Below are 17,874 nucleotides of genomic sequence, written 5' to 3'. Positions count from 1 at the left end.
GGCTCCAGACGCGCAGGCCCAGCGGCCATGGCCCACGGGCCCAACCGCTCCGCGGCACGTGGGATCCTCCCGGACCGGGGCACGAACCCGTGTCCCCTGTATCGGCAGGCGGACTCTCAACCACTGCGCCACCAGGGAAGCCCCTAAATTTAAATTAGTATTACTCAGACTGGTTTGCCACCCAAATACTTCCCTGGCTCAAGCATGTTTTTAATGATTCCCAATCTATGTTTTATGATTCTGTATATTTTACAGAACTCTTAGAAAACAAATAGTTTACCACAGAACAGAAGATATAATATATGACTCAAATAAAGCACTTTCTGAATAGGAAGGCCTTACTTTCCAGTGAATAATATGTTAATAAAAGTCCCATCCTCAGAAAGTATCTTTGCTCCTCATGTAAAAACTCTAGGCGTTTCCAGAGACTCCTCTAAGAAAATCACATCTTTCTAACTTAATAAATCCCTGATACACCATATGCAGACTTAAACTAAATATTGATTTTAAAAGCTGCACGGACACTGACTACCCTAGAAACACAGTCTGGAGCCCTCTTAAATTTTGATTATAGTAAAAGCCTCACTAATCCACTTCAAAATATTTAGTGATAAAAATTCTCCTGTTTAAATCTACTAATTTTAACATTAGTATTTGCTTTAGTGCATGTTTTATTTTTAACTCCAAAAAAGTAAATGGAAAGCAGCTTTTCTCTTAAACCGACTATTTCATTTGCTTTCATCTGCAGGTATAAATAACTTACAAAGTCATCAGAGGGATTTGGGGCATTACTTGGAGCCTCTGAATAGCCCCGCTCCTCCTCATCTTTGTTGTGTGAAATCTCTTGGAGCTCCATTACACTCTGCAGAGCTAAAGGCATGGCATCCTGAAACCCAAGAACAAAGTTACCAAGAGGGCAAAGTCCTGAAGTCAGTACAATTAAATGTATCCCAAGTGGACTTCATCAACATAAATATTACCACTGAGAGAAAAAGAAAAAAAGGAAGGAAAAAATTTTATGAACACTTTGTACAATCAGGTTACCTATAACAATCTATTTCCTTACTTTTTCCCCATGTCACTTTCTCATACTGCTCCGTAGGTATGACACCCTCTTTTTTTTTTTTAACATCTTTATTGGAGTATAATTGCTTTACAGTGGTGTGTTAGTTTCTGCTGTAGAACAAAGTGAATCGGCTATACGTATACATATGTCCCCATATCTCCTCCCTCTTGCGTCTCCCTCCCACCCTCCCTATCCCACCCCTCTAGGTGGTCACAAAACACGGAGCTGATCTCCCCGTGCGATGCAGCTGCTTCCCACTTGCTATCTGTTTTACATTTGGTAGTGTATATATGTCAATGATACTCTCTTACTTCGTCCCAGCTTACCCTTCCCCCTCCCCGTGTCCACAAGTCTATTCTCTACATCTGCATCTTTATTCCTGTCCTGTCCCTTGACACCCTCTTTTATTAAGTGAAGTCCATCTTAAGTTCCCTCTTTGGCCATTCTTCATTATTTAATTCTTACAGATCTCTTATTTAAAAAATCACTCTGCTTTGATTTATGCCTTTAGTTTTCCTTAGTGAATTTAATCTTCTGTTTAAGAGAACATGCTCATACTTTTTCTGAATCAATTAGCAGAAATGGAAGACTTTTCTGTAGATATTCCCAAGAGGCACTGAGTCCTTGAAAAGTATATCAAGGACAGGGTTCTCACTGCCCTCTGGATGTTATAGGAATCTTTTTGTTTTCCTTTCACAGAAGGCAGTGCTTTAGGAAGAGATTAGCAAACCTGACTGCAAAATCAGGCTTTGCATCAGTTAATAAATAAGAAAAGAATGTGGCTTGTTGGTTATGTGACATAGAACCTTGTCTCCAAATCACTATGCCTGTCAACTTAATCTTCTGTTGGTGTGATAGTCTATCAAAGAATGCAAACATCTTCCAAAACAGACATCCAAGAGAAAAACTGGAAAATAGAAAGGAACAATTTATTAACTAACTTATACGTAATTCTACTAACTTTCGATGTCTCATAGTCATACTTTCTATGTCTCATAGTCATGACCATTGTCAGGACGTTGTTAAGGACACTATGTCCCCTTTATGAGATCCATCAGAAGAAACTCCTGACTGGTCTTTCTACTGAATATAATTATACTGTACTCCAGCTTGTTTGTCTAAGTCAGTGATTCTCAACAAGGGCAGGAAAACCCAGGGGACTGGAAATTTGTGGAGGTGTTTTTGTCTTCTACTTTGATTGTGTGGGGATATTTGCATATTGTAGTTCATAATATTTTGTTAGAACATGTTTTCCTTGATATTGATTTTCTTTTATGTATACCTACCTACCTAAGCTTAAATTATCTATGAATTTCATTCAGAACTGTAAAGGCGGCATTACAAAACACTGGTTATAAAATAAATAGAGGTGTTTGGTTTGTCTTAGAATTGTGTGATCATATACCCCTTTTTGGGTTGGCTGCTAGGTAGCCTACAGCTAAATTTAAGATGCACATGCGGGTTTTTGTGGGGTTTAGGGTATTTATATTATGCACTTTTTACTTTTTAACTCCTCTAATTTTATGTTATATCTCCTTTTGATTTTCTTTTTTCTTTCAGTGCTACTCTTAAATTTGCAAAGATGTGTTTCAGGTACTGGAAAGAGATATGTTAGTATAATCAAATAAATCACATTTCTGCCTTGTCTGCCATTTTGCGTTAATTAACTCATCTCTTTTATAGAGAAAACATGCTGATGGTCCAGCCCTACGTGGCAATCATATGAACAAATGTCCCACCGTATGGCAATTTGGATTGGGGGAAGGATGGAAGAGGTAAGGGAACAAAGAGCAAAACCCAAGTGTTTATATTGGCTTCCTTCACCAGCAGCTTGCAGCCTCCCAAATTTGATACAATAAGCGTCATCATATAAATGATGAACTGTCACATTTACTCTTCATAATAACCAGAGACATCAAGACCTTTCTGTGGAAACATTGAAAACAGTTGTGTCTTACCCACCTGTACGTGTTGAAGACAGAATGAAATGTTCTTCACACAGTGCCTCACAGTCTTTTCTAAAGATCTAAATAGTTTTTCTTCTCTATTAAAGGTATTGTCTTTCACCTAAAATATAGATGAAATTATTTATTTTTACAACTCAAAGGGATCTGGTATTTAAAAAAATCACAAACCTTATTGGCCCAGCACATTATAAAAAACTCCTTGTTGAGATGAAAACTTTTCATACTACGCTTTTTTTTAACATCTTTTTTTTTAACATCTTTATCGGAGTATAATTGCTTTACAATGGTGTGTTAGTTTCTGCTTTATAACAAAGTGAATCAGTTATACATATACATATACCCCCATATCTCCTCCCTCTTGCGTCTCCCTCCCACCGGTCCTATCCCATCCCTCTAGGTGGTCACAAAGCACCGAGCTGATCTCCCTGTGCTATGTGGCTGCTTCCCACTAGCTATCTATTTTACATTTGGTAGTGTATATATGTCCATGCCACTCTCTCACTTTGGCCCAGCTTACCCTTCCCCCTCCCCGTGTCCTCAAGTCCATTCTCTATGTCTTATGCTGACTGTCTTAACACAGAATTTTCTGTGTCCAGCACGTGGCACAACTGTTGTTCAAATAGTGTAACAAAACCGCATGGTGCCGCTTAATTTGCTGTTCAGTTTTCACATTGCTTCACCTGTCACGGTAGCTGTGGGATGTAAAACTTTTCTCTGCAGTTTTTAATAGCATGTATTATGTGTGCACTCAAATGACACTGCATTTGTGGCTCTATAAAATAATTAATAAAATTAAAATGAAAAATTAAATTAAAATAACAATTTGATCTATTGATTAGAATTTATTGTTTTGCTGATATGACTCATCCCAATTTATTTCACAGTGGTTATTTAGAAAATATTCTTAGGGTCTTGGCTAAAGAAATATGATAATTCTTTATCAACTCAAATTTGAAAGATGATGAAAAATCTTAACAAAAACCGTTCTTCTGTTAGGAAAACTTTGCAGAGTTAAGATAGTGATCACGTGTTCAGTTATTTTTTTGTTATCTTACATGTATACCTACTAGCATTCAGAAAAATATGCTTTTTTATATGCTTGTGGCAATTTCTAGGAAGACACATTATTCTATCAATGATGAGAAGTACTTCTTGGTGTTCAAAAAGGCTTCAAAATATCAGAACCAGCTTTGTGTTGGCAAAATCTGTGTGAACACACACCTGTTTTGTGGAATATGTTGTGTATTCTTCAGTTTGGTACTGGCTAATAACCGTAACTGTTCTCAGTTCCTACATTTGTTAATTTAAGGTGGTTGACCTTAGAACTGAATGCATAGAAAATGGTGACATTTTATTTTAGTAGTTTAAAACCCCTTAATATTATTTATCTAGAAAGCTTTGCTTTAAATAGGCAGCATAGTTCTTTGTAATCCACACAAAATTCATCACCCTCTGCCTTAGCATCTCTATGCTCTGACCCAGTTTGAGGCATATAACAATATGCTGGGCAGAGTTTTTTAAAAGCAGTTTTCAAGGACCAACTATTTCACTTTGTATATCTTGGCCGAGACCCACATGATGCTAAAGTAAGAGGTTCAAGGATCACACGATGAAAAATACTGCCTAGGTCTACTTTAATGCCAAGCCTTCTCTTGTTGCTTTATTTTGTTGGAATATGCTGCTGTCCCTTTTCTGCCCTGCAAAATCCTGTTTATTTTTTTTTTTAAGGACTTGCTCAACTGTCACCCCTGCTACAAATCCTCCCTCTAGTTCCTAGTCTTTCCACTCCATAAAATTAATTGTACCCTCCTATGTGCTCTTACAACACTAATGATTTAAGTAATTTTCTCCGCTGATGGATTGCAAACATTGGAGATGAAGTATTTTTTCTTAATATAATAATCACTAACATTTATTAAACACTAACTATGTTCTGGACACTTGTGCTAAAACCTGTCTTCCATTTTCTCATTTTAATTCTTATACAATCCTATGGGTTAGATGCTATGATAAATCCCATTTTAGAGATAAAGAAACAGAAGTTCCAGGAGGTGTGGCAGAGATGGTGAACATTCCTGCTATTGACCTTCTACCAATGGTACCTGCACCTCTAGTTTAAGATGGACACAGCTGCCCTGCTAGAGACAACCCTTTCCAGACTCCCTTGCAGCTGGCTCTGCCTTTGTAACTGGCTTTGGGCAAATAAGTTGTGAGTGAAAGTGATATGTTTCATTTGTGAATCTTGGCCTTAGAACATTTCCCTTGGGACTTTGAATGAAGACATGGCAGTGACCCAGCTTCAGTGAGGCAGATGAAGACCATATGTTTAGGGAACATTGCAGTGCAAAACTGGGGAAAACTGGGTTCCTGAAAGATCTTGTGCAGCACAGCCCATCTGCACTATTTTAAGAGAGAGAAATAAATGACTATCTGACTTAAGCTGCTGTGTTTTGGAATCTCTTTGTGACAGAAGCGTGGTCTTTAACCTAACTAATATAGAAAGTTAAAGAAACTTACCCATGTTAATAGTTAGGTCCAGGATTCCAACCCAAACCATCTGAATTTAGAACCTCTCTGCATTTGCAATCTCTAACAGTGTTGAGTAAGAGTTCAATACATGTGTGATGAATGGAATAGAATCTTCCTCTTGGGTAATAGTTTTATACCCTAACTCCACCAAATATTTCACTTGAGCTGCTGACAAGTGCAAAATTGACTGATTTGAGATTTATCTTTTCTACAGTCCAGCCTATGCAGCTGATTTTCTGATTAACAGTGAAATGCTTCATTGCTGACAGGACATCCTCTCAAAAGATTAAGGGGAAAAATCTAATTAATATCCCTTCAGGCTACTTTAACTATAATTCACTTTTAGTTCACAATTGAAAAATATCAGAAGCTGATGATAAATACATTAAAGACTGTAACAGCTTCTACAAGAGCCTGCCCAGAATTAAGACCTGCCTATTGTTCCTCAGTAGTACTGTCTTGGGTCAGAAGCAACATCCCAAAGAGCAGGGGAGAATTGTTTAGACTACATTTACACATGCCCATGGAGGCTACAGTCTCTTCTTCGAATGAATTCCCAATTCAATTTTATTACTGTAGTCTTTAGTTGAAACGTCTGGATTTTCCTTTTCCTGATATATGACCACACACCATAAATGTTCCAAGCTTCCCACATTATAGTTCTACATTGAGAAGAGGAGCCTGGAGTTACCTCCTCCATGCAGTAGGCCCAGTGAGCCCCTAGAAGTATATCAACAAGTAAGTACACGAATCATACAAGCCGTGTGTTCTAAGAATATCCATACAGGGTATGGTATGGTACAGACAGTACGGCCACAGGAGGGAAAGAGAGAAGCTTGGAAGAAATTTATTATTCTCACAGGTCCTAGATAGGGGGTCACTGCATGTCATGCAGGGCCACAGAGGAATCACTAAGTTCTGGTCATTTGGCAGAAAGGAACAAGGGAAAAGTCAAGGCCAGAGCCTTTATTGGAGTTTCTGTGAGAAATCCCATAGAAAGAGCTGGGGCAGGGTAAAACGTTTAGGACTAGCCAGTTTGAATAATTCCAGCTGGCTTTGGGCTATGGAGGTAGTCTCTGGTTGCCTGGTACCTGGCCTTGGCAGGATTTAGGGCAGGGAATATTGGCTTCACCTGTGAGAGTTAGCTAAGGAGCTGGTGGGGGCTATAGGCCCAGGATTGGTTGGTTTGCAAATGAGAGAAGTGATTCCAGCTGAGTCCTTTGCCCTCTATAAGAGTGGGCTAGCCCTACAAGGCGGTGTCTTTCTTTGTCCGGGAAGCTTTTATAAGCTGTCAAAACATCATAAAATACAGAAGTAGAAGATACGATTAATACACCATGCATAAAGAAGTTTTTATCCACGTGGGAAGTAAGAAGTCCGCACATTAAAAGGTAAATAACAATATTTTATATACAATATAAAATGATGATGATGATGATGGCCAATATATCGAATGCTTACACTGTGTTAAGTCCTTTCTTTATAAGCATCATTTCATTGACTCTTCACAACCACTTCATGTGTTAGGTCCTGCTATATATCCCAATTTACAGATGATTACATTGAATTTAAGTTATGTGCCCAAAGACAAATATTTGTTAAGTGGCAGAAGTGAGATTCAAACCCAGATCTGAATGCCTTCAGAAACTCTGCTCTTAATTTCTGTGATGACTCCTGCAAATATTAACAGTGCCAAGACTGAGATACACTAAGTGTGCTAGGCATTCAGAGGAGGAAGAGGCCACTTCTAGATTAGTGGTCCGAAAGCAGCAAAGACTTAATGAAAAGCAAAAAGACCACAGCAGCCAAAGGGTGAGGTAGATAGGAAGAGCTATCTAAAAGCAGAGCTGAACCAGTTGCCTCTAGCGCAAAGTAAAAACCTTTGTTAGAGATGCTAACATAACGAAGGATGAAATCATGCACGAGAAGGGGGGCAAAAGTACTATATAGTATCTTAAGAATTGTTCTGCTTACTTTTGACTAGGAGCCCACTGTATTACCAGCTCTGGGCCATGAACTTACTATCTTGTGATTCTCAAAGTGTGTTCCATTGATCACTTATTTCCAGATCAATTAGCTTAAAAATACCTGTAGTCTTTGTAAAAATACAGACGTCTAGGTTGCACCTTTGAACCAGGTAGAACCCTGGAATCTGTCTTTTAGCAAGCTCCTCAGGTGATTCTTATACACATTAAAGTTGGAGAGCCTTTGCTAATCCATTCACTGTTTATTAGGGGTGAGCTGAAAATGGTTCAAGCCAGGCTAAACAGCTGACACCAGAGTTACCCAGTAATATAATGTGCACCTGGGGGTAGGGGAAGAGGAAAGTGATAACAGGTAGAAAAAGTCATGCTAAGGTATGCACCTAAACATTATTTTCATAGGTGAAATAAATATAAGATGACCATCAAGGGAACTAAAAGAAATGAGGTTTTTTAAAAAGCAGAAATAAGGGATGAAAGGAGGGCATTGCCTTGGGTGAGAGTATGTGCTAATTGATGGTGTCAGAACTCCTGGGGCATCCCTTGTTGATCCCTGTCCTTATGTCTTTACCTCTCCTTTGTCCTCTTCCTGAATGGAAGCACCACAGCTAAGACAGTGTCAGAACAACCCCCACTCAATATCCCACAAAACGGAGGGGGGGGGGAGAGAGAGAGAGAGAGAGAGAGAGAGAGAGAGAGAGAGAGAGAGAGAGGAGAGAGAGAAGAGAGAGAGAGAGAGAGAGAGAGAGAGAGAGAGAGAGAGAGAGAGAGAGAGAGAGAGAGAAAGGAACAGCATCGAGGGCAATTACCTCGATTCTCAGTGTGTTCTAGAAACAGCTCTGATAACGATAAAACAAAATCTCACAAAAATGTCAGCATTCGTGTTCCCCAGGAAAATGTATGTGGCCCAAGAAGAAAAATTACCTGTGATTCTCCTCTGGTCAGAATCTTAAGGTGATTTGTCACTCTTTTTGATTTCTTGCTAATTGAATGAATATTTAGTTTAGACAATTTATCTTTAAGTGATTCATCCTCATCGTTCTTCTTGTATTTTAGAACTGAAACGGAAGAATGCAATAACATATCTGAACATGTGAGGCACAGAAAGTGTGTTTTCCATCCAAAGTATTCAAGATTAATATTTACATTTAAGATAACACTCTGTATGATTTTCGGACCTCTGGTACCGATGCAATATGCTCCAGCCCCTCTGCCCAGTCACAGCTCCAGAAGCCCACACCACTGACCTTCAGAAACTGTCCTAGGACTTGAGCTCCTCAAAGCCCAAGGTTCATTTACCTTGCACATTAAAGAAATTCCTGACACCGGAAAAACTCTCTTCTCAGACAATACACTTGTTATCTGGGGTCTCTAGAATGAAGCATCAAGACCTAACTAATGGAAAGACAACTGCAGCCAACATAAGAAGACCTCGGATCCACCCCAGGGTGGTGTCTCCACTAGCTGAGAGATTTGAGGTAAGCTGAGTGACCGCTCTGAGGTGTACTTTTTTATCTTTAACATGATTTTCACCTCTCATATTGTTCAAAATGTTAAATATTCCTAACATTCTGTTTTGGTAATGGTGTGGAGACAGGAGCATTCTTATACGCTGTTGACATGGATGAAATCAACATAGTTTTTGTAGAGGACAATTTGGCAGAGTCTTATAAAAGTGAAAATATTTATAGTCTATACCAGGAAGTCCGTGTAGAGAATCTGCTTTGCATAATGGGGCATACAAACTTTTGTTTGCTATAGCGTTTTTTTCTAAGAGCAGAATGTTGGAAACAATCTAAAAGTTTACTCATAGAGGTATGGTTAATAAATTATGATACACATATGAATGGGATACTATGGAACCATGAAAAAGAAGACCATATTAACCTGAAGAATGTTCATGATATAAAATTAAGTTTTTAAAAAGCCCCAGAAAACTGTAGTACCATTTGCAAAAGGAAGGAAAGAAGGAAAAAGAGAGAAGAAAAAAATAGAGAAAAAGACATAGAAATTCTGAGGAGAACTTACTAAAATGTTAGCTATGCAAACTGGAATCATGGGAGTAGAAAAATTTTCCTCTTTAAAACTTTGAAATTTTAAGTTTACACAAACAGAAAAGTTAAAATAATATTACAGCTATTGTCCATCTCCCAGCTTTGTCAAATCTTAACATTTTGCCTTGTTTCCAATCTTTTTATTTAAAAAAATCACATAAAAATTGAAACTTCTTTGAGCCCCATGTTTGATCCCTAAAGGGATCTGTGATCCAAAATTATGGGGTTTATTATATCCGTATCTATTTTCATGCCTTTACTTTGTAGGTATGTAGTCATACGGTGCATAGTATTATTTTCAATCCTTATAAAAATGGTACCATATTGCATTCATTCTTCTGTCACTTGCTAATTTACTTTTTAAAAAACTCAACATTGTGTTTTCGAGATCTAATTGATACCTGTACTTTAATTAATTTTATGTTTTCATGGTATCATAGTGTATAAAACACAGTTTATCCATTATCTGGATTGATATGCAAGCCGCTATCCATTTCTTTGTTTGCTTGTTTCTTTTTTTTTTCCCTTTTTTTTCTTTTGCTATTACGAACAATGCTAGTTACTAGTATACCTCTCCACGAGCATATGAGCCAGTTTCTCAAATATCTAGAAACTGATTTTCTGTATCTTGGGTATGTGTATCTTCAATTTAATAGGTATTGTCAAATTGTTCTCCGAAGTGGTGATTCTAATTTACACTCTCACCTGCAAACTGAGACTCAGCACTTAACATTATCCACTAAAAATCTTATTGCCAATCTGGTAGTCTGGGAACACTTTATCATTGTGATTTTAATTTGCATTTCCCTGATTATTAGTGAATCTTAGCATTTAAAAACTTACTGGTCTTTCTGTGAATTGCTCATTTTTATTATTAACCTTTTTTGTATTAGAATGTTTTTACTGATTTAATATCAATAAGTATATATTCTGGATAGTAATCCTTTGTCTACGGGCTATCTTTTCATTTTGTTTACGGTGTCTTTCACTCTACAACTTTCACTTTTCTTTATAGTTACAATTTATTAATACAAATATATACAATTTTTAAAATAAAGAATTAGAAAATACAAACAATAAAAATAAACGAAGTGGTTGGACCAATTAGCTCCACAGTCCTACCATTGCTTTTACTGTTGAATTGAGCTTTAACGTTAGAAGTACAAAGCCAATCAAGAACTTATGGACACAAATCACACTGAGAGAGGACCCATGGTCTATCCCAATGCACTACTACATCTGAGATGATAGGAACCATCTAATTGTGCCTCCTGTTTTGAAACCTACATTCTACTTTAGAGGTGAAATTTACACCTTAGCTAACAAATAGTTAACAATATTTGTTAAGTTGAGAAAGAAATATACTTTCTCCCTTCAGTGGAGCAATTAATTGCCAAAAAATACCCATTCTTTGTGTTGCAGAACCAAATAAGCCTGATGTGTTAGCTGGGCCATCCTACCTGTATCTGCTCTTCTCGCCACCCCTTTTCAGCTCTAGCTTTTCACTGCTCCCAGCTACCAGGCCATGCCTCCTTCCTACCATGCATAACGCCAAGAACAGGAGGATCATATGCTATGGGTGTCTTCAGCCCACAGTATGTCATCGGGCATGCAGTGGTCAAAAGAGGTTGAGTATAGGGCTGGTCAATAAAAAGTTGTCAATCTTTTGCCTCATGATCTTCTCCTGAAGCTAGCTGGCAAGGCAAAACCATCCTCTCCTCCCTAGCCTCTAACTTTAAATATCAAATGATCATTATCACTGCAACTGCTGTAACTACTGAGACATTCTGATTCTCCGAAACATGAACAGAATATTCCAACGCTGGAAAACCCCCAATTGATCATATCTCCTCTTACCTAAATCCTTCCGTCTTTTAAGTTCATTGATGTTTACATTAATATCTTTCACTGCAGCAAAGGCATCCTCCAGTGCTCTAAAGTCTGGGTGAGAGGGAGGGGTGGAATTCCGGAGTTCACAGAGTAATAGGGGGTACTTCATCACTCTCTGAATTGGTTTGATCATCAAAGAGCCCATGTCCAGTAAGTTTGGTTTGCCTCTGCAATAGAGATAAATTAATATGTTTCACAAACATTTGTCTTATTATCTCCTTTTTATTTTTGTGATTTTAATTTTGTTTTATGATTAATCCTGAAACTGTTTTTCACCCTTTTCCCCTTCCATTTGGCTATGTTCAGTTTCTAAATGAAAGCAAGGGCAATGGATGGCAAAAAGAAGCAAGGCTGAAAGATCCCACTACTAAACAAAATAAGTATATTTGTCCACCTGAAAGGACTCAAAGCATGATTTCCAACCATGTTCCACTTACAGTTTTTTTAATAACAGGCTTTATAATAATAGTGGGAAACAATTCTAGACTGCATTTCCCATGACAATGAATAAAAATGCATTTTCCTGATGGTATTTTTGTGATTATTAAGTGAGGAGAATAAGCTCATCATTTAAAAATCTAAACATAATTTGTCCTCTTTCTTCTACCAAATTGAGAAGTTGAATTTAGTGTTTCAGAGGTTCTATCACACTCCCCAAAAGAGATTTATAATAAATGCAACATTCTCTAGATATTGTTAATGTCATCACTATCACTAATCATTGCTATTACACAATGACTTTCCATGTGGAATTCTTCTTAGCCCACAGATCTTCAAATGGCTAAACAAAACTGAGCACTCACCCCTGACTCTTGCTTTCGGAGCTTCTGAGATGAGACTAGAGCCATTCCAACTGGCCAAGTAGTTCACAGGAAATGAAAAAACTACCAGCTTGGTCATGCCGTTGTCCAACCCCCTGTATTCAATTCATTCATCCAGAAAGCAGTGATGTCTAATAGCCTCTTTATGCAAGAGGCAAATAAAGAGATACTGTAAATGGAACATGGATGAAAATTGTGTTTTGAGTCCCTTCTGATACACGATACACTCATTTGTTTTCCTTTAGGTTTTTATTTAGAAGAGAGAGAATATAGACACTGTTTTCAAATCCTGATGGGTGGATTTTTCATTCTTCAATTACTATGTTTCAAGTACTATATGGGAGGACAATAGACCACATAATTGAAATGGTGAAATGGATCTAAAAAGCATTAAATAAAATTAGAAAAGTTGCATCATTAGAAAAGATCTGAAGGCACCCTAGAGAGCGTCTGTTTGAACTCTTCATTTGATAAATGAGAAACTAAGGAACTTTGATTATCACATGTAGGTGCACACACGCAGACACACACACACACACACACACACACCCCAGCCACTCTGTCACATGTCCCTATTTTATTTTCACTATCGCACTTATGACTATCTGGAATCACACGCAGACACAGACACACACACACACACACACACACACCCCAGCCACTCTGTCACATGTCCCTATTTTATTTTCACTATCGCACTTATGACTATCTGGAATCATCCTTTTTCTTTATTTACCAGTTTATGTTCAATTTCTCTGTCACCACTATATCTCCAGCATGACAAATAGTATTCTCTCAATGAATATTTGTAAACCGAAGTGACAGATTTCTCATATTTTCTGTAATGTGCTGTTATTTTACATTCCACATTTTTTTTAAAAAATTGCACAATGGTCCTGAATTTTATTTATATGTTGAGAAAATGATTATACTGTAATAGAGACAAAGACTGAATCAAACCAAAAGGCAACATTTTTCAAAGGAAAATCAAAATAATGATAAAGGTTTGCGAGGGAGTACAGAGTTCCTTTTTTTTAAGTTAAAAAAATTTATTGAAGAATAGTTGATTTACAGTGTTGGGCTAATTTCTGCTGTACAGCAAAGTGACTCAGTTATACATATATATGTATTCTTTTCCATTATGGTTTATCACAGGACATTGAATATAGTTCCCTGTGTTAAACAGTAGGACCTTGTTATTTATCCATCCTATATATAATAGTTTGCCTCTGCTAATCTCAAACTCCCAATCCTTCCCTTCCCCTACTTTCCTCCCCCTTGATAACCACAAGTCTGTTCTCTATGTCTGTGAGTCTGTTTCTCTTTCATAGATATGTTCATTTGTGCCATATTTTAGATTCCACATATAAGTGATATCATATGGTATTTGTCTTTGTATTTCTGACTTACTTCACTTAATATGATAATCTCTAATTGCATCCATGTTGCTGCAAATGGCATTATTTCATTTTTTATGGCTGAGTAATATTCCATTATATTCCATATATACCGTATATACCATATATATTCCATGTATACCATATCTCATTTTTTCATATATTGATGGACATTTAAGTTGTTTCCATGTCTTCACTATTGTAAATAGTGCTGCTATGAACATAGGGGTGCATGTATCTTTTCAAATTATAGTTTTGTCTGGATATATGCCCAGGAATGAGATTGCTGGATCACATAGTAGTTCTATTTTTAGCTTTTTGAGGAACGTCCATACTGTTTTCCATAGTGGCTGCACCAATTTACATCCTCAGCAACAGCGCAAGAGGGTTCCCTTTTCTCCACACCCTCTCCAGCATTTATTATTTGTAGACTTTTTTTTTTTTTTTTTTTTTGCGGTATGCGGGCCTCTCTCTGTCGCGGCCTCTCCCGTTGCGGAGCACAGGCTCCTGACGCGCAGGCTCAGCAACCATGGCTCACCAGCCGCTCCGCGGCATGTGGGATCCTCCCAGACCGGGGCGCGAACCCGGTTCCCCTGCATCGGCAGGCGGACGCGCAACCACTGCGCCACCAGGGAAGCCCTATTTGTAGACTTTTTAATGATGGCTATTCTGACTGGTGTGAGGTGGTACCTCATTGTAGTTTTGATTTGCATTTCTCTAATAATTAGCAATGTTGAGCATATTTTCATATGTCTATTGGCCATCTGTATGTCTTCTTTGGACAAAAGTCTATTTAGGTCTTTTGCCCATTTTTCGAGTGGGTTGTTTGTTATTGAATTGTATGAGCTGTTTGTATATTTTAGAAATTAATCCCTTGTCAGCTGCATCATTTGTAAATATTTTCTCCCAGTCCATAGGTTGCCTTTTTGTTTTGTTTATGATTTCCTTTGCTGTGCAAAAGCTTACAATTTTGATTAGGTCCCATTTGTTTATTTTTGCTTTTATTTCTATTGCATTGGGAGATTGACCTAAGAAAACATTGGTATTATTTATGTCAGAGAACATTTTGCCTATGTTCTCTTATAGGAGTTCTATGGTGTCATGTCCTATACATAAGTCTTTAAGCCATTTTGAGTTTATTTTTGTGTATGGTGTGAGGGTGTGTTCTAACTTCATTGATTTACATGCAGCTGTCCAACTTTCCCAACACCACTTGCTAAAGAGACTCTCTTTTCTCCATTGTATATTCTTGCCTCCTTTGTCAAAAAAGAGTTGCTTTGATAGACTTTATCTTGTACTTCCTACCCATTTGCACCAAATCTACTAAGGAAGGGGGAAGGGAAATAAGGAGACAGGGTGACAAAGAGGAAATGAGGGAGAGAGGGAGACAGAGATATTACTGGTTTCCAAGAAGACTGGGTGAAGTGGTTAGGAAAAAATGTAAATCTATCATGAATACTGAAAAAATAATGACTAAAATCATATTTTCTCACCAATGGTATATCAGTAGCCAAATGTTTGAATACAAAGGACAACATCTTTCTATATCTCAAACATAAATTCTTCTACAATTTAGACACTTAAGTAGAAATAATTCCTTAAATAAGAACAAGTCAGGAATATGGAAGGTATTAACTTGATTAGAAGAAATCATTATCCTTATGAATAAGATCAGATTTCTTCTGATTTTTCCTTTTTACTATCACCAAATATCAGTTTATTTAGTCTTATAAAAATGACTGAAAATACCATCAAAATATAGATGTAATCACACAATTCAATCAAACAAAACTCAATTTTAATAAGATAGCTTATCCGTGTGACCTATTGTTATATACATATTTAAGAACTTTTAATTACAAAAAAAATATTCCCAGATATATTAAAGAATATACTTGTATCTTTGAGCTGCTCTCCTTTCTTGCTTATCAGGATCTGTCAAAAAACCAATCTAGAAAACATAGGCAGAACACTCTATGACATAAGTCACAGCAAGATCCTTTTTGACCCACCTCCTAGAGAAATGGAAATAAAAACAAAAATAAACAAATGGGACCTAATGAAACTTAAAAGCTTTTGCACAGCAAAGGAAACCATAAACAAGACCAAAAGACAACCCTCAGAATGGGAGAAAATATTTGCAAACGAAGCAACTGACAAAGGACTAATATCCAAAATTTATAAGCAACTCTTGCAGCACAATAACAAAAAAACAAACAACCCAATCCAAAAATGGGCAGAAGAACTAAATAGACATTTCTCCAAAGAAGATATACAGATCGCCAACAAACACATGAAAGAATGCTCAACATCATTAATCATTAGAGAAATGCAAATCAAAACGACAATGAGATATCATCTCACACCGGTCAGATTGGCCATCATCAAAAACTCTAGAAATAATAAATGCTGGAGAGGGTGTGGAGAAAAGGGAACCCTCTTGCACTTTTGGCGGGAATGTAAATTGATACAGCCACTTTGGAGAACAATATGGAGGTTCCTTAAAAAACTAAAAATAGAATTACCTTACGACCCAGCAATCCCACTACTGCGCATATACCTTGAGAAAACCATAATTCGAAAAGAGTCAGGTACCACAATGTTCATTGCATCACCATTTACAATAACCAGGACAGGGAAGCAACCTAAGTGTCCATCGACAGATGAATGGATAAAGAAGGTGTGGCATGTATATACAATGGAATAGTACTCAGCCATAAAAAGAAATGAAATTGAGTTATTTGTAGTGAGGTGGATGGACCTAGAGTCTGTTATACAGAGTGAAGTAAGTCAGAAAGAGGAAAACAAATACCGTATGCTAACACATATATATGGAATCTAAAAAAAAAAAGTTCTGATGAACCTAGGGACAGGACAGGAATAAAGACACAGATGTAGAGAATGGACTTGAGGATATGGGGAGGGGGAAGAGTAAGCTGGGATGAAGTGAGAGAGTAGCATTGACATATATACACTACCAAATGTAAAATAGATAGCTAGTGGGAAGCACCTGCATGGTACAGGGAGATCAGCTCGGTGCTTTGAGACCACCTAGGGGGGTGGGATAAGGAGGGTGGGAGGGAGATGCAAGAGGGAGGGGATATGGGGATATACATATGTATATAGCTGATTCACTTTGTTATACAGCAGAAACTATCACAACACTGTAAAGCAATTATACTCCAGTAAAGATATTTAAAAAAAAAAAACAAAAAACAACCTAGGCTCTTTAGTTCTGTCCAGATCTTATCGCTACTTCTTTTACTATCACTCTTTGGCATCAAATTTCTATTCTCTGCCTTTTACGTTTCAAATGACAATAATAGCAATAATAAATGATGACTGTTTCTCTTAAAAGCATCCCAGATGCGAATATTAAAAAAGCTTTTCTCAAAAATGAGAAATCTCCCAGACACCTTTGTCTTCAGATAAGCACGGTGGACAGTTGCCAAGTGATGAGCAATGATGTTCTGACATCTACATCACACAGACAAGCAATATGGTAGAAAAGATAGAGGATGTGTTCCTAGATAATGACACTCCAGGCATTCATTGCCACAACGCTCACCCCATCTAATCCCTCCCAGTAAGACTGAGTTCTGACAACCGTGCCAGGCAGATGAGTCTTATGTATGATATAACCCAGTTCAGCCAAGCAGCCAATTATCACATGCCTCCCCCGCAGAAAGTAACCAAATGCATAACAATTCCCCATACATATTGTGCTGAAAACTAAGGTAGTTATTAATTTGTAATTCTGTTTCATATTCCTCTATCTTATGAATACTTTGGCAAATATTTAGTACCGAAAGTAGCTACACTAATCTCATTACAAATTATTATTGGAACATTATAAAGTCAAGTAAACACAGCTGGCTTTGTTTTAGCAGGATCCAGTTTTGCTATAAAGAGCTTTGCATCAAGTACAAGAAAACAGTTGCACAATGAAAATTAAAATGATATTTAAACAATGTAAAAACTGTGATGAAAAAAAAAATCAGATATACCTCAACATTGAGGTATATCTATATTTCTTAATTTGAGGGAGAAAATGAAGGAAAACTAATCATGTAACTTGATCATATTACTTTGAATTTCCTCTATTTTTTTTTTTTTTTTTTTTTTTTTTTTGCGGTACGCGGGCCTCTCACTGCTGTGGCCTCTCCCG

General features: G+C 37.3%; 1 protein-coding gene across 1 annotated transcript in view; it reads right to left on the bottom strand.

Moving 5' to 3' along the window:
* The window catches only part of ARHGEF38 (Rho guanine nucleotide exchange factor 38), a 148,877-nt gene that overhangs the window by 18,100 nt on the left and 112,903 nt on the right, over positions 1 to 17,874 (bottom strand). The window contains exons 6-9 of the mRNA XM_024119403.1: positions 11,456 to 11,655; positions 8,469 to 8,602; positions 3,029 to 3,133; positions 764 to 886 (exon numbers count right to left, since the gene is read on the bottom strand). Of these exons, the coding sequence (XP_023975171.1) occupies positions 764 to 886; positions 3,029 to 3,133; positions 8,469 to 8,602; positions 11,456 to 11,655 (562 nt within the window). The remainder of the gene's footprint in view (positions 1 to 763; positions 887 to 3,028; positions 3,134 to 8,468; positions 8,603 to 11,455; positions 11,656 to 17,874) is intronic.

The sequence above is a fragment of the Physeter macrocephalus genome, chromosome 7 (assembly GCF_002837175.3).
Source record: "Physeter macrocephalus isolate SW-GA chromosome 7, ASM283717v5, whole genome shotgun sequence".
Classification (NCBI taxonomy): Eukaryota; Metazoa; Chordata; class Mammalia; order Artiodactyla; family Physeteridae; genus Physeter; species Physeter macrocephalus.
This window is presented reverse-complemented; position numbering and strand designations above follow the sequence as displayed.